This window comes from Vombatus ursinus, unplaced genomic scaffold (genome assembly GCF_900497805.2).
Source record: "Vombatus ursinus unplaced genomic scaffold, bare-nosed wombat genome assembly UNPS02009062.1, whole genome shotgun sequence".
NCBI lineage: Eukaryota > Metazoa > Chordata > Mammalia > Diprotodontia > Vombatidae > Vombatus > Vombatus ursinus.
In genome coordinates, this window is record NW_020948840.1 from 7,007,324 (window position 1) to 7,030,995 (window position 23,672).

General features: G+C 37.9%; 1 protein-coding gene across 1 annotated transcript in view; it reads left to right on the plus strand.

Annotated features, from left to right (window-relative positions):
- The first annotated feature begins 7,354 nt into the window (after nucleotides 1-7,354).
- The window catches only part of EIF2AK2 (eukaryotic translation initiation factor 2 alpha kinase 2), a 79,811-nt gene continuing 63,493 nt past the window's right edge, over nucleotides 7,355-23,672 (plus strand). The window contains exons 1-4 of the mRNA XM_027850297.1: nucleotides 7,355-7,396; nucleotides 10,177-10,240; nucleotides 12,692-12,842; nucleotides 18,630-18,744. Coding sequence (XP_027706098.1) covers nucleotides 12,724-12,842; nucleotides 18,630-18,744 — 234 coding nt within the window. The 5' untranslated portion in view covers nucleotides 7,355-7,396; nucleotides 10,177-10,240; nucleotides 12,692-12,723. The remainder of the gene's footprint in view (nucleotides 7,397-10,176; nucleotides 10,241-12,691; nucleotides 12,843-18,629; nucleotides 18,745-23,672) is intronic.

The following is a 23,672-nucleotide window of genomic DNA, read 5'->3' on the forward strand; positions in this document are numbered from 1 at the left end:
TAGTCAAAGCTATGATTTTTCCAGTAGCAATGTATGACTGAGAGAGTTGGACTATGAGGAAGGCTCAGTGCCACAGACTTGATACTTTCAAATTGCAGTGTTGGAGAAGACTTTTGAGAGTCCCTTGGACAGCAAGGAGGTCAAATCAGTCAATACTTAAAGAAATTAATTCAAGTTATTCACTGGAAGGTCAGATACTGAAGCCAAAGATTAAATAAGTCATCCACATAATAAGAAGATGGTACTCATTGGAAAAGACCCTGATGTAGGGAAAGATTGAAGGCAAAAGGAGAAGGGGATAGTAGAGGATGAGGTGGATAAATAGTATCATGAAAACAAAGAACATGAAGTTGGACAGACTTTGGGAGATAGTGTAGGATAGAAGCACCTAGCATACTATGCTCCATGGAGTCATGAAAAGTTGGACATGACTGAACAACAACAACAACAATAGGTGAGAGGTAATGACAGTCTAATCCAGGGGTGGGGAACCTGTGGCCTTGAGACCATATGTAGCCTTCTAGATCCTTAAGTGTGGCCTCTTATTGTTCTGTAAAATTTGGATTTAGTCGAAAGGCCACACTTAAGGATCTCTAAGACCACAATGTTCCCCACTCCTGGTCTAATCTAATGTGGTAGCAATGTGAGTAGAAAGGAGGAAACAGAGAAAAGAAATATTTTGGAAATAGAATTGGAAGGATTTGGCAACTAATTGCATGGAAAAGGTGAAAGAAATAGGAGACTCAAATATGATTCCAAGGTTAAGAACCTGGGTGACCAGGAGAATGGTGATGCCATCAAAAGAAACAGAGGAGTGGGGAGGAGGGATTTTTTGGAAGAACATTGAAGCACATTTTGGATATTTTGAATTCGAGTGCTAGTAGGTCATCCAGTTGGAAATGTTAAGCAGTTAATTGAAAATGTGGAACTGAAGCACAGGAAAAAAACAGAGATGAAATATAAATTGGCACTTATTTGCATAGTGGTGATAACTAAAGCCATGGGAATAATTAAGATGACCAAGAGAGAAAAGAAGGCTAGAGACAAAGCCTTGAGAGACACAAATATATAGGAAATGGGGTACAAGCATGATTCAGCAGAGACTAAGGAGTGGTAAGTAAAGTAAAAGGGAAAGTAGAAAGTAGTGTCATGGAAGCCAAGAAATGAGAGTATCCAGAAAGTGAGGGGGACGGTGAACAACTATTTCAAATATTGCAGAAATATCAAGGCAGATGAGGACTGAGAAAAAGCTACTGAAATTTAGCAATAAGAAAGTCATTTGTGACCTTGGAGAGAGCAATATCTGTTGAGTGGTAGGGAGCAGAAGAAGATTTAAAGGGATTAATGGGAGGTAAGAAAGTGGGAGTAATGAGTGTAGAAAGTTTTCTAGGACTTTGGCTGTGACAAGGATGATTGCTTGAGGCAAGTGAGATAGGGCTAAGTGAAGGCTGTTTAATGAAAGGGGATATCTGGGTATATTTGAAGACAACAAGGAAAAAGCTAGTGGATGAGGAGAGGTTGAAAATTAGGAAGACTGATAAGGATAAACTCCTGGAGAAGATGTAGGGCAATGGAATCATAGGCATAAGTAGAAGGGTTGGCCTTGGAAAGAAGAAAGGACACCTTGTCTTACAAGACTGTAGCAATAAAGAGGAGGGGAAGAGGTGATATTGAAGTGATTCAAAGTATATATTTGAACAAGAGAGTGAGCTCCTGATGAGATGGATGGATGGTATCAATTTTTTTCAGTGAAGTATAAAATCAAGGTCCTCTGCTGAGAGGGAAAAGGGATGTGGTGGGGTAGGTGCCTTGAGGAGAAAAGAGAAAGTCTGGAATAACCACTGTTGGGATTATAATAGGGGGCAGAAAGGCTTCTATGCTGTAATGAGCACCCATTTGAGATAGGATAACATAAATTTGCAGGGGAACAAATCTGAAGATTTAGAGGGGGTATCAAGATGTGAAGGAGAGGAGATAAAGATGATTATAATCTTCTCAGCCAAATAGAAGGCCAAAATATCTGCTGAGTGAAAGATGATGAGGTAGAGTAGGGATTAGAGTTAGGGGTATGAAGAGAGAAAAGAAGGTTTAGAAAAGCTGCAGTAAGAGACAAAGGTACTAGGAAGTCAAACCAAGATGAAAAACAGGACTGCCACTGAACAGTGAGGACCCAATTGAGATCAAGTAGCACTCATTTGTAGTAAATTCAGTCAGCAAAGTTTTGTGACTTTTGTTTCAGCACTAGTTGGCAACACAGGAACACAGAAGGCAGATGTTGATGGTAGGGAGATGTCTACAGAAGCAACTTTGGAAGGACAAGGGCTGAGGGATTAAGGGATGAAGGAGAGTGTATTATTATAATGGCCAACTATAGGGCCAATATTGTGAAGGGAGGGTGGGAAATAAAGCCAGAATGGGGGTGATAGATTAGGTAAACAGATAGGAGAGATGAAGTTGGAGAACAGGAAATCACATTCAGGAGGAGTGAGGTTGCCACAACCACCACCTTTCTAGTCCCTCAGGTTGCAAAGTAATCCTTGACTCATCACTTTCCCTCACCTCATATCCAATCAGGTCCCAAGTTGTCTTGATTCTTCTTTTTTTTTTTAACTTAAAAGTTTATTTTTAACATTCATTAAAAAAATTTTTTTTTGAGTTCCAGATTTTCTCCCTCACTTCCACTCCTTCCCACCCATGGAGAAGGCAAGCTATATGATATCAATTATACATGTGAAGTAATGCAAAACATATTTTCGTATTAGCCATGTTATAAACAACAAGAAGAAGAAATATAAAAATAGGGGGAAAATGTATGCTTTAATCTATAATCAGAGTTCATCAGTTCTCTCTCTGGAGGTGGATAGCATTTTTCATCATGAGTTCCTTTGGAATTGTCTTGGATCGTTGTCTTGATCAGAATAACTGTCTTTTACAGTTAACCATTGTTACAATATTGCTATTACTATGCACAGTGTTCTCCTAGGTCTGCTCACACTATTTTGCATCAGTTCATATAAGTCTTCCTAGGTTTTTTTTTTTTTTAAAGCATCCTGCTTGTTGTTTCTTACAATAGTATTCAATTATAATAATATTACATTAATAGTAGTACTACAATAGTATTCTATCACAATCATATACCACAACTTGTTCAGCCATTCCCTAATTGGAAAGAACCTGAGTCTTGAATGACTCAACTGCATATGAAGATGCTGGTGTGACAATGACTTGACCAAAGAACTTTAATATTTTTGTCATCAGCCATTTATCTGCAAAAGACTCAAAGGGAAATATAACTGGGCTGAGCACTACAAGTAAAAATAAAGTCCCTCACTTAGGGAAGCCACCTCTGACTCTGGGAAGATTTTCAAATAATTTAGGATGGATGAACTCCTATTTTTTACCTGGAGTATTCTGCCAATCTTAGGCTAAGAGTCATTGCTTTTGCTGAGAACAGCATTATGCTTTTCAAGGAGCCAATCCAGTTGAGAACAGAGCAATCCATCAATCATTAATGCCCTCCAGAAAAAGAAAGGGCATCGAGGATCTGTAGTTTAGGAATTGTGCATTGCCTTAGCTGTACCAGCCGCGCCGACCTCATGTCGGCCGCGCGCCGTACCCTCTCCTCCTATAAGGAGCAGGCTACCAGAGTCATACTCACTTCTGAGTCTTTGGTCCTCAGCCGGATAAACACACAGAGACGAGCCATCGGGAGGCGCCAACACCAGAGCTTTATTCAGAGGACATCACAGCAAGCCATCATAGCAAGCCCAAGCAGCAAGGCCAGAGCAACAGAGCAGGAGCCAAGAGAGAGAGCGCGTGATCTGACCACGCTCGTTCCTAAATACCTACCTAGCCCCTCCTCCCCAGCCCGCTTACTAGCCAATGATTTTATGGTCAGATACCGGAAGGGGCTGTCTGAGTTTAGCACACCAAGGGAGAGGGAGTGACGTAGGAGGCTAGGACCGGATATAGGAAGGAGGCATCTGGGATTAGTGCATAGACAGAGTACGTGACCTAGGAAGTCAGACTCAGATACTGGGAGGAGGGGTCTGGGGTCAGTGCTACACAAAGGGACCCAGGAAGTCAGGAAGGTCACAAGATGGAGGCGTCTGGAGTTGACGTTGCATATAGGGAGGGGACCAAGCAAAGGGAACTCAGTCCTCTGCCGTCCCACTCCCACTTGGCACCGCCCCTTGCCTCAGGAGCACAAGCTCCGGCTACTTCCTTGCACCCAGCTTATCTCACATAGCACTGCCCACTGCCTCAGGGCTTCTCTGTACCCAGCCCATCCCAGTTCACCACGACTCTGCCTACCACAGCCCCTGCCTCGACTTCCAAAATACCCAGATTCTACCCTACTCTTGCCACAGTGCCCAACTGGCAACTGCCAACATCAGACAGTCCCTCACACTTAGCCATATATGTTCCCAGATGTGTGGCTCTACTATTGTATTTTAAAATCATGCCCACTCTTCCCCCAAGGATTCTGTGTATATTTGTGGGTGAATATACCCCTACATTTTTTGGGAAATACTTTGTGACCACTGTTCTTGATATACCATGTGAATGAATGACTTTGCAAAGAACTGAGTCTACTGGCTAATTTTTTAAAGGCAAGAACATTGGTGGGGGCTTATAAGGATGATCTCCTCTCAATAGAGTTTCCTCTAGAACTCTGAAAGTAGTAGCATTAACTGTTCATGCTTGTGTGGGTTGGAGAAGTGAGTTCAGAGGAGGGTGCTATACATGGAAAAATATAAATTCAGTTTAATATTTAAAGCCCATCATAATCTGGATCCAACCCATCTTCAGAGAGTCATTTCACATTATTCCCCTCTACCTACTTTATGTTATAGCCCAACTATACTACTCTGTATTGTATCTGTTCATTCTATACTTTTGTATTCTATACCTCCTTTCCTCCCCTTCCCCCCACCCCCACCATCCCTGGAGGGTAAACTCACTTATGCTTTTTAGAATTTTTACTTTCCTTCAAAGCTCACTTCCTCCAAAAGCCTTTTTCTGATCTTCTAGTTTTTAGTACTATCTTCCTCCTCAAACCATCTTGCATTTCTGTTTCTGTTTACATATTGTATCCCCTAGTGAAATACAAGCTCCTGGAGGGCGGGGGCTTTTTTTTCATTTTAGTCTTTGTATCCTAAGCAACCTAAACTGGAGCCCTAAGGAAGATCCTACTTGAAATGCAGATCAACTACTTTGTAAATTATAGTTGCCTGGGTCCTTGAGAGATTAAACAACTTGTCCAAGATAAGGCAGCCAGTATGTGTCATAGGCAGGACTTGTTAACTGGATTTTTACTGAGCCAGTCTCTAACCTGAGAGCACTCAGAGGTGCACAAAGCAGGCCTAGAGAAGGTAATCAAGTAGTTTAATCAGTATTGGTTTCATTTTGAGGAATGTTCTCTTAGCTGAAGTAAAAGCACAGGTTATATACTTAAATCACAACTGGGGAAGGAGGGGGGGAAGGTGTATTACAAACAATCATTTAGTGGTTTCCCATGAGAAACCTATAGGTCCCACAATACAATTGTGGACTCAAGTCTTTGGGGGTTGCGACCACCGCCCCTAAAGTACAGAACAGAGTTCTGTGATGGGAAAAGGTTCTTCAATCTTTGATTTGCTTCACTTAAGGTCCAGTGATTGTGAGCCTTGTCAGAGTTTTGATTTATTGAGTTCTGACTCCCAAGCCAGAGGCAGCTCTTGAGAAAACTAAATTATTGGTATATTCATTATACATATCATGTTGATTAATATGAAAATTATAAATTCCTTTCTCAGACTTAAACTCAAATGTTACTGACTCTTAGACCAGCTCACTATTCACTATAGATAAGAAATTGCTGAGTTTTGATTCTTGAAAGTAGAGCAGTCATGTTGAAATGTGTAGTTAGAGAAAGGATATTTAAGTATGAAGCCTAAGATACAAGCAGCCTATGGATGGCTGAGGTAGAGAAGAGATGGAGAACTTGGGAGCTGAGGATGAGGAACTGGCCTGCAAATGAAGGGCCATCACTGAGAAGACTAAAGTCATAAAGGACAACTGCAAGGTTAGCAGCAGAGAGGAGAGACCGGAATTCAGGTGCTGAAGTTACTGAGGAAGGTAGATGAGAATCTTGAAGTTTAATAAGTGGTGGCTTTAGGGTACATTTCAAAAGATAATTGGTTAACTGATAGAGGGTCAAATAGTAGCAGGGAAGAAAGAATTTTGCCGGCTTGTCCTCCTGGACTTGTGGTATATATGGTATATGTGTATATAAATGTATATATTTATGTGTGTATATATATGTTATATCATATATACATTATATGTGTGTATGTAGGTATATGTGTATGTGTGTGTGTGTATATATATATATATACACACATATACATATACATATATATGTATATGTGTGTATGCAAGTAAGGAAGCACCCAGCCCTGTACCAGTAAAAGGAAAGGAGAAAAGCAGTGACTAGTAGTTAGAGGAGGGTGGTGAGCTATTTTCTGGGGAAAAAAAAACACCTATTTTCTGTTTGCATTCAGAGATGGTAGAGGAGAGCTTGAGCAAGCAGGGGAACGAATTTGTTTACAACAGAAACAGAGCTCCAGAGAGCAGTTTGAAGAGGAGGCTAGGATCAATAAGGCTGAATTACAGGAGAGAGGCAGTGGAAGAGAGGGAACTTCTTTAGGTCTGGGATAGCAACTAAAGATTATTTGATTGGCAGTTAAATTATGGGAATTAGCTAGCCTTAGGACAAACGTGTACATTAATTAGGACAGTATCTTTTGCTCCTCCAGGGTTTCCGAACGCTGAATGTTTGAGTGTAGAATACTAACCAGATAAATTCTTGTCGAATGCTTTGAATAAAGTTTGACTCAATAGGCTTTAAAAGGGCTCCCACTCCCCCCATTAGAGAACTCCTTGTCGAATTGTGGTCTTGCACTTATTAAGCACCTACCACGTGCCAAGCACAGTGCTGAACAAAAACTCTAAACTCCCTGACATCAAGGACCTTGGGGGGGGATACCCAAATTGCACTTAAATGACCTGTTTCCCAAACTATTTCCCACCTCTGTGCTCTCTATAGGATCCCTATATTATTTGTGTCCTAAACAAATTTGTATCCTGTTGAACTCGGGGAACAAAAGAGGCTGGGGCAACAATCGACGGGGTTGCCCTTGGAGTACTGCCGACAGTCCCGAATGGCTGGGGAAGCGAGTAAGAAGAAGGTCGCTAACTCTGTCTCCCTTATACTGCATAGAGTTAACAGTAGGGCGGGCCGGAGCCCAGCGGTTCGAAGTGGGGCGGAGTCTGGGCAGAAAACGAAACCGAACTTTAGTTTCACCAATTCGTCCCGAGAGCCGGCTGCTGTGAGCCTGGAGCGGGGTTGTCAGTGAGTTCGGGGATATCTCTGCATGGCCCGGGGTCTAGGGGGAGGTTCTGGGCTCGAGGGGTTCGTTGTCCAAATGAGATAGAGCTTGTGGGACAGTGGTCGGAGGTTCTGTGGAGCACCCGTGTGTGCATGCTTGCGTGTGAGAGTGTATGTGTACGGTGGGGGAGAGTCTGACAATAGCAGCCAGGTGCAGATTCCCTTTGGACCAGATGGCCCTGAGGCCCTGGCGGCCCTGAAAAAGGAAGCCCTTGGTGACTCTGGGCTCCCTGAGCAGACCGCGGGCAAAAGTGCTGGCATGCTGGGAGATGACGCAGTGAGAGGAGCGCGAGATAATCGCGGTCCTGACATTTGGTGACTGATAATTGACTTTGGATAAGTCACTTTGCTGCTCTGGGTCTCAGTGTTCCCATCTTTAAAATGGAATTTGGACTAGCCAATGTAGAGTCCCCTTTAGCTCTAATCTCTGATCTTCTAGTCAGTGACTCACAGATGCTCAGCCATTTCTGGAAAGCATGAGGATTGAGAAAGGAAATGAAATTTAGGGATAAAGTGAAGAGAAAAGCTATAGAGCTCTTAAAGGTCCATTGATGGTGAAGGGTAGTGAAGAGGGAGCAGAGATTAATTAACATATAGGACAATCCAAAAACCTCACTTTTGTGTGTTTAATGGAGACAGAAGAATGAACATTTGAAGAGGCTCAAACCAGGGTTGTCAGAAAGAAGAGAAATAGAGAAGCTAAAGCAGTTCATAAACTGGATTATCAATTACCTATAATCAGGAATTTAAGGTTAAAGAGTGGAGAGACTGATAACTAGGGGTCCAATTGCTCATACTTTGTTCACTGCTGGCAAGAATCTACCTTATAAATTCTTGTCAGATGCTTTGAATAAAGTGTGAATGAACAGATTTTCAGTGGGCTTCTCTCCAGTTTTTTTGTGTTTTAGAGAGCTTGGGATCACCCTTTATCCATCTTCAGGTTTTTGATTCAATTTAACTTTAAGCATTTATTAAGCACCTACTGTGTGCCAAGTGCTGTATTAGGCTTTACATATACAAAGACAAAAAATGAAACTTCAGAATGAAGATCTTTGAAAGTTTATCCTTCTCATTGTCACAAACTATGTTATCTTAGACAAATTATAATATCTCTCAGAATCTCCTATTTCCCATTTTTAAACTGGTTAGATTATTTTTCCTATAAAATATTTGGCCTGGTTGGATTTTACTTAGAACATATTTGACCCCAGCTTCTTTACTGTGAAGTTCCTTGTACTATTAAAATCATGGTTCCTGACAAAAGTATAAAGAAAAATATCTGATTTCTTCATTCGTTAATACCAGTTTTAGGCAAATGACAAATAATTAATCATCACTTGTTGATTGATTCCTGTGTGACAGACATTGTGCTAGGCACTTGGTATACAAAGAAAAGCAAAAATAGTCCTTGCCCACAGGGAGCTTACATTCTGGCAATAAACCATCAAGTAAATAAATAGGTACATTCAAGACATATCCAAAAAAAAATGGAAGTTAACTTTAGAGGGGAAAGTTCTAGCATCCCAGAGTAGATTAATATTGAAATGTGTTTCCTGGAAAGTTCAGGAAGGTTCATTGATTGAGTTATATACATACAGAAGATAGTTGGAAGATTTCTGAACTTATATGTACGTTTGCAAGCATTTGATCTTCATCCTTGCAAATGTCACTGTATTAATTTGTTTAGAAGTATCAGAGAGGCAGCTAGGTGGTGCAGTGGATAAAAAAAGTCCTGGGCCCAGAGTCAGGAATACCTGAGTTTAAATCTGACCTTAGAAACCTACTAGCTATTTGACCCTGGGCAAATCACTTAACTTCTGTCTACCTCAGTTTCCTCATCTGTAAAATGGAGTTAATAATAGTGCTCACCTCCCAGGCTTGTTGTGAAGGTAAAATGAGAGAATATTCGTGAAGTGCTTTACAAACCTTAAAATGCCATGTAGGATGAAAGCTATTGCTGTTATTAGAAATATATTTTTACCAGACTCCAAGATTTCTTATTCAAATGGAGTTGAATTAAAAAAAACAAACAGCACTTCCCCAAAACAAAACAACCTAATTGCTCAGTTAAGGATGCCCTCCTGGCCCTTCTTTTTCTCTCTCAGCCTCTGAATCCCACAAAGATAGATGTTTTCATTTCAATCACCTTTCAGCAGGATCTACTTTCCTGAAAAAGGATGGCTCTTCTGTACTGGATGGAGAGCTTCTGTGCACCTTTCTACTTTTCATACCACCTGAGTGTTCTACACATCAGTAAATGTTATTTATGGACATTGTGGTAAATGTTATTTCCAATAATAAGATGTAATGAAAAGATGATTAAACTTGGAGCCTGAAGACTTGAATTCCAGTCCCTACCCTGTTATTTATTAGCTGTGCAATTTGGGGCAAGGTACTCTGCCTCTATGAGTATGTTTCCTGATCTATTAAATGGGAACTTGGATTAATCATAGGACCATAGATCCAGAACTGGAAAGGCCACCAAGTCCTCTGATTTTTACAGATGAAGAAACTGAGATAGAGAATTTAAGTGATTGCCCAAAGTCAATCAATCAATTGGTATTTGTTAGTGATTAGATACTATGTCAGCAGAATCAAATGAGATATTGTGTCAGATGCTCTGTAGCTATAAAATTTGATGTAAATATGAGATATTATTATTGACCTGTAAGGTCCAAGGTCTGGGTGAATGAATGCTAAATTAACCAACACCTTTTAAAATTTCTTCCTCACAACAACTCTAGGAAGTAGGTGGGGCATAAGTGACATCATTCTCAGGAACTAAGGAACCAGCTGAAGCTGAGAGAGGTAAGGAGTCTTGCCTGAGGTTGAAGAGCTTCTGACTATGCTATGCCAAGTGTAGCAGCTGGTGTAATGAAGGAATCCTAGTATGCCAGCCCCTCTTAAGGGAAGCTCTTCAGAAAAAGGTTTGATCTCTTGTTTGTACAAGACATTAGTAGATTGCTGTGTTTTCTGAAATCCAAAATAGCTAATATGGATTGGAACTGCTCTAGTTTCATATTGTTTTCTGAGAGGATTATTATGATAAATAATAATGTATAATTAATAACAATAATACACAAAGTCAGAGAGGTGTAGTAATCAGGGAGCTAACCTCAGAGTTAGGAAAGCCTGAGTTTAAGACCTGGCTTTGTGATCTTGGTGTTGTAAGTGAAATTTAACAAAAAGATAAACCAAGGCATGTTTCTCCAAGTAGGATAAGTACCTATTAATGAAGGGGTCAATGACTACCTCAGTTTCCAGCCAAAGACCAAGAATTAGAGATGCAACTCCTTTTTCATAAGCATAGAACAAATAACAGCACAGAGTAGGTAAGAAGATCATACTATTGGTTAAAACATTGACAGCATCAAGGTGTGATGGATGGTGATTGGCTACATTAACAAAATTGAACATATACAGCACATGGAATCATTCTTAGTGGGTTGTACAGTAGCATCCTGTGGTCATTGATAGGGAACCAGAGATGTAAACTCACTGGCACCCGGGAATTAGATAAGACCACCTTTATAATTGGCAAGGATGAGGCTAAAGATGGCAAAGGCTAAAGATCCCCTCCCCTCATCCTAAGATGGCAGGCAATTTGATATAGGCTCTACATATACATTCATACTGAACCTATTTTCACATTAGTCATGTTGTAAAGAAAGATTAGAACCAATGAGACAAACCATGAGAAAGAAGAAACAAACAAACAAAAAAGAAAAGAAAAAGAGAGAGAGAGAACAAATAATATGCTTTAATCTGCATTCAGACTCCATGTGGACAGTATTTTCTGGATATGGACAATATTTTCCATCATGAGTTCTTTGAAGATGTCTTAGATCCTTGTATTTCTGAGAAGGGTTAAGTCTATCAATATTAGTCATCGCACAATGTGGTTGTTACTGAGTACAACATTCTCCTGGTTCTGCTCACTTTACTAAGCATGAGTTCATACAAGTTTTCCCAGGTTTTTCTGAAGTCTGCCTGCTCATCATTTCTTATAGCACAATAGTATTCTATTACATTCATACACCACAAATTGTTTAGCCCATCCCTTCAATTTCCAATTCTTTGCCACCGCAAAAAGAGCTGCTATAAATATTTTCATACATATGGGTCCTTTTCCCATTTGTTTGATCTCTTTGGGATACAGCCCTAGAAGTGGTATTGCTGGGTCAAAGGGTATGCACATTTTTATAGCCCTTTGGGCATAGCATGAACTTAATTTAAAAAAATTGGACAGCTATGCTTCAATATAATTGGTTTCCATAGTAATCCTATGCAATATTTTATGCATTTAAAAATGTTACTATCATAAGAGGTCCATAGGCTTCACCCAGACTGCCAGAGGGGCCCATGACACAGAAAAGGGTTGAGAACCCCTGCCCTAAGACTGTAAATTGAACAATAGCCAATGGTTTGCATTGGTAGAGGGAGTTTCTTCACTGGGATGCACTCTACACAGATTAAGTCACAGTTCCAAACTTAAAAAAAACAAGAAAACAAATCTATATTGACCCACTTCTGTAACTAGGAGCACAGAAGTGTTCTTGGAATCAGGAGAACTGGGTCTGAATCCTGGCTTTGACATTAGCTCTATGACCAACAGTAAGTCACAACCACTCTGGGGAGTAGTTCCTCATCTATGAAGCTAGGGAGGGAGGATGAAACTAAATGATCTCTAAGGTTCATTTCAATTCAAAGTAACAGTTTTACGTGCATTTTGCCCTAGCTTTCCTACATTCAGCAGACTTTTCATTGTGAAATTTATCATTACAGAAGCTGAATTAAGAGATAAAAAGAAGTATATACTTATATGGGTTATCTTAATGAGTTTCAAAAATTTGAGAGACTTAAGGAAATAAAGCTTTTCCAACCTGTGAATTAAAAGTTGAACTTTCATAAATCCATGGTAGAAGTTTGAAGCAGTGTAGTAAAAGTGACAGACTTGGAATCACCAACACCTGGGTTCAGATCTATCTTCTGACACTTCCTAGTTATGTGACCCCAGGTAAGTCATTTAACATCTTTGACACTGCATCTTCCTCTATAGAATGAGGGAGCTGGACTACATTTGAGATTTGAGATCTCTTCCAGTTCTGCAGCTATTATCTTAGGGAGTTTTCTGGAGAACTGGGAGAATTTATCTCTGAAGAATGATGGAGTTTTCCCTTTGTTTCCCCTCCTGGCTTCAGAAGCAGATTGAGAAAATCAGGCTGAATGTTTGTTCTCTGTGGATATTATCTCTTTCAGATTTCATTTTTATTTTAAGTACACCAAGAAGGATGGCTAACAATATTCAACCACGCATGTACTCTGCAGAACTCTATCAGTATTGCTTGAAGAAAAATTTGCAGGTTAGCTATAAAGAAATGTCAGTGACTGGACCGCCTCATAACTCTGAGTAAGTTACTTTAAAAAAATCATCTCAATATGAAATTGAAAAGATTATTATTTTTATTAATAAAATTTCTGAAATATTTGTATTTACATTTTTAAAAGGATAATGTTTTTAGATCATAGGCTCTGTCCTAGTCCTCCTTTTTTCTCTCTATACCCTAACTCTTGGTGATCTCATCACCTCCAGTGGATATTAATTCTATGCAGAATACTCCCACAGCTACATATCAAGCACTTATCTCTCTCCATTCCACTCTAGAATTTCTAGCTACCTGTTGGATATGTCCATCTGGATTTTCTAGAGTCAGTCAATAAGCAAGTATTTATTTAGCCCTATGTGCTAGGGTTCTCACACTCAACATGTCCAAAACTGGTCTTATTATATTTTCTTCAAAACATACCCCTCTTCCCAATTTCCCTATTTCTGACACAGGCACCACCATCTTTCCATTCACCTGAATCATGACCTTGGAATCATCCTCAACTCTTCTTTCTTCTTCTCCCTTCCTCCAAGATATCTAATCATTTTCCGAGCTGTGTCAATTCTCTATCCGCATCTCTCATATCCTCCTCTTTCTCTCTTTTGAAGGGCCACCATGCTTGTTCAAGCCCTTATGCCACAACACCTGAGCTACTGCAATAGCCATATAATTGGTCTCCCTGTCTATACTCTCTTTCCTCTTCATTTCTGCTTTATATAGCTATCAAATTGATATCCCTAAGGAGCTGATCATGTCACTGAACTGTTTAAGAAGCTTCAGTTCTTCCCTATTGTTAGTAGCTAATGACAATGAGAGGTAGAATGGGGTAGTGAATAAATAGCTGTCCTTGGAGTCAAGAGGACCTGGGTTCAAATTCTGTCTCTCATATATACTGGCTGCATGATCCTGGGCAAGTAACTTAGTATCTCTATGATCTAGACATGTTTCTAAGGAAATAAGTTGTAAGGAGTTTCATACTCCAGTGAAATCAAAGGTCTAGATTAAAAAATAATAATAATAGAGAATAGATGAAATTTCGGAGGACTAAAAAAAGGAAAATATTACCTTAATTTTCAAAAAAGGGAAAAGAATGGAGTCTTTCCCACTATAAGCCAATGAGTTGGATTCTAATTCCTGGTAGAATTCTAGAAAGTATTAATGGAATTGTTTGTGAATATTTAGAAAAGAAAGCAGTGATTGCTAAGAACGAGCATGGCTTCATCAAGAATAAGTCACGTTAGACTAATGTTGTTTCTGTTTTTGACAGTTATTTATCTGGTAGGTCAGGGGAAAGTTGTAGACAGTAGAAACCCTCTTTTGTAACAGCTATGTGTAGTTAAGCGAAACAAATCAACACATTGGATAAATTTGAACGTTCATGTCTCATTCTGCACTTCTATTCCATCACCTCTCTACTGGAAGCATATATCATTACCAGTCTTTTGAAGTCATGCCTGATCACTGCCTTGATCAGAATTTTGAAGTCTTGCATAGTTGTTTTCCTTTGCATTATTGTGAGCATCATATAAATTGTTCTAGTTCTGCTCAATTCATTGCATATCACTTCATACAGTCTTTCTGTGTTTTTGAAGTTGTCCTATTTGTCATCTCTTACGGTACATGCCATCATGCAGCAAAAATTCTACCTCATTATAGCCAGACTCTGGGGTTAACTGGATGGGAAACATTTGTGTTCAAAAGGAAGTAACACATGAGGAAACTGAGTCAAGAGGATCCTATCTTAGGCCATGCCAATGTCATCCCTTTGCCCTTTCTCAGAGATAGCTATCCATCTGTAGAAATTCAGAATCAATCCCTTGTGGCATTTCCCTTGAATGGTAGACTACTAACTTGAGACAATCATACCTGAAATCAAAACTCAGAATAATATAAGATTACAGTCCCATGAGATTTTACCTCATAGAGCAAGTTTCACCAACTATGCTTAGGCTGGATATAGTTATTAACAAATTACTTTCTTGTTGCAATAAAACTATTTAGCAAACAAAAATTTATCAGGCCTAAAAATCACACAAAAGATTTTATTTAACACTCATTCCTTCTATTATTTTCCTTTCTCAATTATAGCTTAAAACTTGTCTTGGTATAAAAGACAGTTATTAGAATTTAACAAAGTAAGTATATCATGCAAATTCATATAGATAATGAATATATGATAGTTTACTAAAAAAGAAGCTTTCAGAATACATTGGCCAATTGTTATAAGTCTCAAGACTAGCAGATATACACCTCCTAAGCTATATTAACTCTTAAAACAAAATAAAATATTGAAGACTAAGGTCTGTACAAACAATTCCAAGTATAATTTCATGGTTATCATAACCACAAATTATCACACAAAATATTTCTATACTATAAACACACTTTAAAAATTTTTCCCCATATTTTCCCCCTTATTCAAAGAGTATTTGTAATGGTGGAGGAAGATCTTGTTTCCTAAATAAATCAATACACAAATTCTTTCACAGGACTAATCAGGTTTTTCTGACCTTGCTCAAGAAAATTGGCAGGCCTACATATAAGATATTTTTATAAGGTCTTTCTCCCACTCCTCTCCTCCTTTTTTCCCCAAAAAGTACACAATTATTATTCCACTCCTTTACAATATGCCCAATTAAATGCTTCATGGATTTTATCTAATAGCAATAACCTCAAATAACTTAATCAATTTCATAGTATCCAAATCAAAAGGAGGTAAATTTTTCCAATGATATCATTTTTACTATTCTTTTAACTGCATTTCTTGTACAATGGTTTCCCAGAATTTACGACATAAGAAGATTTAGAAACTTGATAATATTCACAATTTCATGACTTGAAAACATGAAACAAAATTCAGTACAAGTCAGATGTCAATTTAGTCAAATGTACTTCCAAATTGCCTTTATATAGAAGAACCTTACCACAAGTAGCATCATTATCTTTTTGGAAATGTTGTTAACTCTGATCCTCCCTATGCCTAATCCCCAAGAGATAAACTCTTACTCAAATGTAACTTTAAAAATACATACTAATACCAAATTTGAATTTATTTATTTTTTAATATCTATTCCTTGAGATTACCTGCACTTCCTCAGATAGTTCAGAGAGTTAAAAGCTGACTGTGTATTAATTTAGACTCTGATTTTTCTATAAGTATTCTTAAGCCACTTCAAGTCTATATGTAATGTCTCCTCAGCTGGATTGTGAGTCCCCTGAGGTCAGAAACCATCATTTCTATTTCTTTTATATTCTCAACAGTTTAAAGTTTGTTGCTGTGCCCATAATGGATATTTGGTAAATGTCAGATGACAAGCTGAGTATTGCAGAGTATAGTCTGGGCCAAAAGCAAAACAAAATAAAAACAAAACAAAACAAAAAAACCAAGAGTTAATTTCTAGACAAAAAATAGCCATGCCAGCATTTCTTGCTCTTTAATTTGTACAAGGGGGTCTTTTTTGTGTCATGGATTCCTTTGGCAATCTGGTGGAGCCTTTGGACCTCCTTAGGAAAAAAAAGTTTTTAAATCCATAAAATAAAATACAGAGGACTGCAAAGGAAATCAATTATATTGAAATACATTTATCAAAATATTTTTTAAAAATAAATTCATTGATCCAAGGTTAAGAACTCCTGATCTTTACCCTGAGCAAGGTTACCCAGCTTACCTGGGGTAAGGAGGAGCCAGAAGTTGGGCAAAAGTTCTGGTAACTTCCACAGGATCATGGAGAGAAGTATGTTTCATAGCCATCATAGATATAGAGAGTATATTGTTGCCCTCATTGGAAAGAATAGGCACATTGTGTTAAAATGTACTGATTTCATTCTTTTGGTGACTTGAAAAAGGTAGAGTATAATAAAGTTGTGTAGCTCTTTATGATTTGGAGTATTTTCCTCATAGCAAGTGGACTATATAAACATTATTATCCTCATTTTAAAGAAACCAAGTCTCAGAAGTTACAAATGATTTTAAAAAAATGTTTTTAGCTCTGTAATGAATTTAGTGAGTGAGGCAGGTGGTGCAGTGAATAGAGATCAGGCCTGCAGTCAGGAAGATCAGAAATCAAATCTAGCTTCAGATGCTTCCTAGCTGTGTGACCTTGGGCAAGTCATTTCAACTCTTATTTGCCTCAGTTCCCTCAGTTGTAAAATGGGGATAATTAATAGCACTTAACTCACAGGGTTGTTGTAAAGATCAACTGAAAAAGTATTTACAAAGCACTTAGCACAATGCTTGGAACATAGTAGGCACTTAGTAATTCCTTCTTTCCTTCCTTCCTTCCTTCCTTCTTTCCTTTTTCTCTTCCTTTCTTTTTCTCTTCCTTCCGAGAGAAATTGTTATTACACTATTATATTTATAACTAATTATTAAATTGCAATCCAGTCTTCCACCTATTTTCTCTTAAGGCCGAGTTTCTCTAAAAGTTCAGTCATCTCTGAAGGACATGGTTAGTTGATGAGATTACTCCTAGTCCTCAAAGAACATGCTCCTCCATCTTGGGCCGGACCCCACTCAACTAGGAGACCTAATTTGTGTTTAGAGTATAAACTAAATCCAGGGTGAGCCCTTTCCCTGAGGGAAGAAACCTCTGTCCTTGTTTCCCTCCAGTAGAGTTTAGGGTGACCCAACTTATGAAGGAGAAAACCAGCCAGAGAGGTCCAGATGGAGATGGATTCCTCTTGCCCAGGTTGCTGGAAGCTACTGAGTCTCATGATAAAGCCACATTCTTAGTAGGAGGAGCTGAAGATTTTTCTCCTTAGCAGGAGGAACTTGAAGACTTTTAGCCCACCTCCTCATTAAATGTCCACCAATCAAGGTTTATTTTCACTTGTCAGGGGAATTCCCTTTCAGAAGATATGTAAGGCATTTCAGGGTTTCCCTTGGGCATCTTTGGTTACCAAGAGAAACCATTGACTCTCAATTTACTGATTTCTGGCTAGCCTAATTAATAAATTGACTATTAATTATTTAGAAACTCTATTTCTTTGGGTTAATCATTAATTTCCTTTTCTTCCTTCTTTTCTTCCTTCCTTTTTTCCTTCTTTCCTTCCTTTCTTCCATCCTCAGAGAACTGGGATTAAAACTTAGGTCTCCAGACTCCAAGTCTGGTATTCTTTTTGTTGTTTTAATACATTTTATTAATGATTTTTGTCACAGTCATTATGGCATAGTAGACAGAGTGCTGGACTTGGCGTTAGGAAGAACTCTTGACTTACTAGCTGTGTGATTTTGGGCAAGTTACTTAATCTCTCCAAACCTCAGTTTTCATCTGTAAAATGAAGGAGTTGGATTAGATAATCTCTAGGATCCCTTCCAGCTTTAAATCTGTGATCCTATAATCTTATGTTTTTCCATTACCTCTCCAGATTGAACCCTCCTGCATGACAGAGAAAAATAACTAAGAAGTATCATCTTATGCAAAAGGTTTATACTTGATAATATATACTGTATTCTGTCTTAGTAATACCACACCTCTCTGCTGTGAGGAGGGTGGAAGGTTTTATCTCTTTTCCAGGACTTCATTTAGTTTTTCCATCATTCAGTGTTCAGTTTGCTTTTGGTGATAATTTATATTGCTGTAGTCATTGTGGATGTTGTTGTCTTGGTTCTGCTTATATCTTTCTGCATCAGTTCATGCAAATTTCCCCACATTTCTCTGACAAATCCAGTGTTGTTTTTACTATGTCACTGTACATTCCCAGTAGAGAATATGGGAGGTAGAGGATGAATTGAAAATGATACAAAGATGATGTCCTTAAAAAGAGGTTTTAATTGTGTGAAATCATGTGAATCTTTTTCTTACCCTCAGGTTTACCACCAACGTTATAATAGGAGACAGAGAATTTCCAGAAGGTAAAGGAAGAGCAAAGAAAGACGCAAAAAATGATGCTGCCAGGCTAGCTCTTGACATACTAGAAAACGAGGTGAGACATTTCAACTTTTTTCTTTATAAGAAATAAACATTGTTTTCTCTCAAATCTATTTTACAATTTGCCAGTGAGGAAAAATATCTGTGTAGAAGACACCTTCATACCTTCTTGTGGGTTTACAAACCTGTGCCTCTAAAGCAGGCCTGCATAACCTGTGGCCCACCAAAGGATTTTGGGTGGCCCTCAAAAAATGTGCAGGCCTGCACTAAGCATCCTAGGAAAGTATTTGACCAGGTGGAAATAATAGGAATGTAGTTAGAGCTAGCATCCATGTAAAGGATTTAAATCTTAACTTTAGTGGGAAGGAGACTAAGTAAATCAGAATCTAATAGGAATTAATGATACAGTCTCCCCTATTGGCAGTTTCAACAGCTATTTCCTTTATCAGATGTTCTTAACTTTTTTTGTGTTGTGAAACTTTCTCAGGATAATGTTTTTTAAATAATTTAAGGCTAAATTTCACTTAGAAAATAGTGAAAAAGAAGTTGTAATTTATTTTTCCATCAAGTTCACAGACTCCCTGAAATCTATCCGTAAATGTACCCAAGGTGAAGAACCTCTTCTTTGATATTATAGCAATAGATCTCAAAGACTACATACTATGACCAAGTGAAATTTATACCAGGAATGCAGGGTTGGTTCAATATTAGGAAAACTATCAGCATAACTGGCCATATCAATAACAATAACAACATAAATCAGATGATTATATCAATAGATGCAGAAAAAGCCTTTGACAAAATCCAGTACTCATTCCTATTAAAAACACTAAAAATCATAAGAATCAATGGAACCTTTCTTAAAATGATAAGTAGTATCTATCTAAAATGAAGAGCAAGCATTATCTAAAATGAGAATAAACTTGAAGCCTTCCCAGGAAGATTAAGGGGTGAAGCAAGAATGTCCATTATCACTATATTCAATATCTTACTAGAAATGCTAGCTATAGCAAAAAGACAAGAAAAAGAAACTGAAGGAATAAAAATAGGCAATGAGGAAACAAAACTATCACTCTTTCCAGATGATATGATGGTATACTTAGAGAAGTCTAGAGAATTAATTAAAAACCTAGTTGAAACAATCAACAACTTCACCAAAGTTGCAGGATATAAAATAAACCTCCATAAATCACCAGCATTACTATCTACTACCAACAATACCCAGCAGCAAGAGATAGAAAGAGAAATTCCACTTAAGATAATTGCAGACAATATAAAATACTTGGAAGCTTACCTGCCAAGAGAAATGCAGGGATTATATGAATGCAATTACAAAACATGTTTTATACAAATACAGATCTAAGCAATTGGAGAAATATTAATTGCTCATGGGTAGGCTAAGCCAATATAATAAAAATGATAATTCTACCTAAGTTACTTATTCAATTTCATACCGATAGAACTACCAAAAATTATTTTATAGAGCTAGGAAAAATAGTAACCAAATTCATCTGGGAAGAACAAAAGGTCAAGAATATCAAGAGAATCAATGAAAAGAAAATTTAGGAAGGTAACCTAGCATTTCCAGATTTCAAACTGTATTACTAAGTGGTAATCATCAAAACAATCTGGTACTGGCTAAGAAATAGAGTGGTGGATCAGTGGAATAAATTAGGTACACGATACACACAATAAATGATCATAGTAATCTAGTGTTTGATAAACCCAAAGATCTAAGCTTTGGGAGTGAGAACTCAAAACTTGACAAAATTTACTGGGAAAACTAGAGAACAGTTTGGCAGAAACTAGGTTAGACCATCATCTCACATTGTATACCCACATAAGATCAAAATGGATAAATGATTTAGACATAAGGAGTGTTATTATAAATAAATTTGGGGAATGTGGGAAATTGTACCTATCAGGTCTACGGATAAAGAAAGATTTTATCCCCAAACAAAAGATAGGGAGGATTACAGGAAGTAAAATATATCATTTTGGTTACATGAAATTAAAAACCTTTTGCACAAACAAAACCAATATAGTCAAAATTAGAAGGAAAATAGGAAACTGGAGGAAAAATTTTGTGGCAAGTTTCTCTGATAAAGGACTTGTTTCTCAAATATGTAGGGAACAAGCCAAATTTATAAAAATAAGAGTCATTCTCCAGTTGATAAATAGTCAAAGGATAGTTTGAGCAGGAAGTTTTCAGAAGAAGAAACCATCATAGTCACATGAAAAAATACTCTAAATTACTACTGATTAGAGAAATGCAAATTAAAATGACTCTAAGGTACTACCTCACACCTGTCAGGTTGGTTAACATGACAGAAAAAAGAAAATGACAAATATTGGAGGAGATATGGGAAATGTGGGATATTAATGCCCTGTTAGTGGAGTTGTGAACTAGTCAAACTGTTCTGGAGAACAATTTGGAACTATGCCCAAAGGGCTATAAAACTTTGCATATCCTTTGACCTAGCAATACTACTACTAAGTCTGTATCCCAAAAAAGATCAAGGAAAAGGGAAAAGGACTGATATATACAAAAATATTTATGGTGGCTCTTTTTGTGGTGTCAAAGAATCCCTCTCATCATTTCTTATACCACAATAGTATATGATTGTGATGGAATACTATTGTGGTAGTATCAAGACAATGATACAAAATGATTCCAAAAGACCTTTGATGAAAAAATGCTATCCACCTCCAGAGACAGAATTGATAAACTTTGAATGCAGATTGAAGCATACTTTTTTAAAACTGTTTTTATTGTTTTATTCTGTTTGTGTTTTCTTTTCCAACATGGCTAATGTGGAAATGTATTTTGCATAACCACACATCTATAATCAAAATCAAATTGCTTTCGTTCTCATAGAAGGGGGAGGGGAAGAAAGGAGGCAGAGAATTTGGAACTCAAAATTTTTAAAAATAGTTGCTAAAATTGTTTTATGTGTAATTGGATAATATTTAATGAAATATAAAATTTTATTTTAAATATTTTATTTTTCCAATTGCATGTAAAAATAATTTTTTAACATTCTTTTTAAAAATTTTGAGTTCCAAATCTTTCCTTCTCTTTCCCCTCATTGAGATGGCAAGCAATTTGCTAGAGGTTATACATGTACAGTATGCAAAATATATTTCCTTATTAGTCATTAATCATTAGTTGGGAAAGAAAACACAAACCTTCCCCCCCCCCAAAAAAAAGAAAACAAGAAAAATGAAATAAAAAAAGAGTATGCTTAGGTCTACATTCAGACTCCATCAATTCTTTCTGTGGAGGTGGATAGCATTTTTTATCATAAGTCTTTCAGAATTGGTCTTGGATCATTGTATTGCCAAGAATAGCTAAATCATTTACAGTTGATCATTATGTAATATTGCTGATACTGTGTACAATGTTCTACTGGTTCTGTTCACTTCACTTTGCATCAATTCATCTAAGTCTTTCCAGGTTTTTCTGAAAGCATCCTTTTAATTATTTCTCATGGCACATTAGTACTCCATCTCAATCATACAACACAACTTGTTCAACCATTCCCCTCATTTTCCTATTCTTTGCCACCACAAAAATTGCTGGTATAAATATTTTTGTACAGGTTGGTCCTTCTCCCATTTTTATGATCTTTTGGGGATACAGACCTAGAAGTGATATTGTTGGGTCAAAGAGAATGTACAGTTTTGTAGTCCTTTGAGCATAGTTCCAAATTTCTCTCCAGAATGATTGAATCAGTTCACAACTCCACCAATAGTGCTTTAATGTCCTAGTTTTGCCACATGTTCTCCAACATTTGTCATTTTCCTTTTCTGTCATATTCACCAATTAAATTCTGCTGAATTGTTTCTAAGTGGTTTCTACAAACCAGGAGAAAAGAAAAAGAAAGAAAAAGTAATTTCCTTCCTTTTGTTGGTGTTCACTCATGTTCAACTCTTTGTGACCCCATTTGGATTTTTTTTTTGTTTTTTTAATTTTTGGCAAAGGTACTGAAGTGGTTTGCCATTTCCTTCTTCAGATCATCTGCAGATGAGGAAACTGAGGTAAACAGGGTTAAGTGACTTGCCCAGGATCACACAACCAGTAAGGGTCAGAGGCTGGATTGGAATTCAGGTCCTCCTGACTCCAGGCGCAGCACTCTATGCACTCTGCCACCTAGCTGCTCCTTTCCGTTCTCTCTCTTTAACTGTGCCTTCTCCAACCTGTCCTGGGTTGTGGAGGCAGAAAGAAAGAATCTCACAGTTTTTCTTCTTATCTCCCACCGAGAGTCTGATCAAAGATTGATGAGAGTAAATAGATCTGTTTTGAGATTTTATTAGTCTCCTCCCACTCTTCTGAGTTCTTTTTCTGTTCTATTTCACAGCAGTTTTTTTTGGTTTTGTTTTGTTTTGGCAATTGGAGTTAAGTGACTTGTCCAGGGTCTCACAGCTAGTAAGTGTCAAGTGTTTGGTCTGAGGCCGGATTTGGACTCAGGTCCTCCTGATTTCAGGGCCAGTGCACTATCTACTGCACCACCTAGCTGCCCCCTATAGCAGCTTTTATGGGTTAGGAGGTACTACTACAGCCTTAAAGGTGAAGATACCCCTAATTCCCAACCACTTCCATCTCTGCTATCATGGTGAATATTTATTCCCATTAACCACAATTGGCAATGTGGAGGGGGGTTGGTTGTCCCTCTTCAGGGGCCCCTCCTTGGTTTTCAAAACCTCCCTTTCCCTTCCTTAATCCTTTCTCCTCAGTCTCTTCCCTGGAAGGTATTCTGGTCTTAGTTATATTGATAATGAGGTCAGTTTCAGCTTCAAAGCCCCTCTCAACTGCACTAAAATTTCATTTTTGTCTAGGCTACTGATCTTTAAGTTTTGTTTAATATGCTCATCCAACTGGCTCTAATCCCCCAAGGTCTTTCCTTTATCTGGCTGAACTTTCTTTCTTTCTTTCTTTTTCTTTCTTTCTTTCTTTCTTTCTTTCTTTCTTTCTTTCTTTCT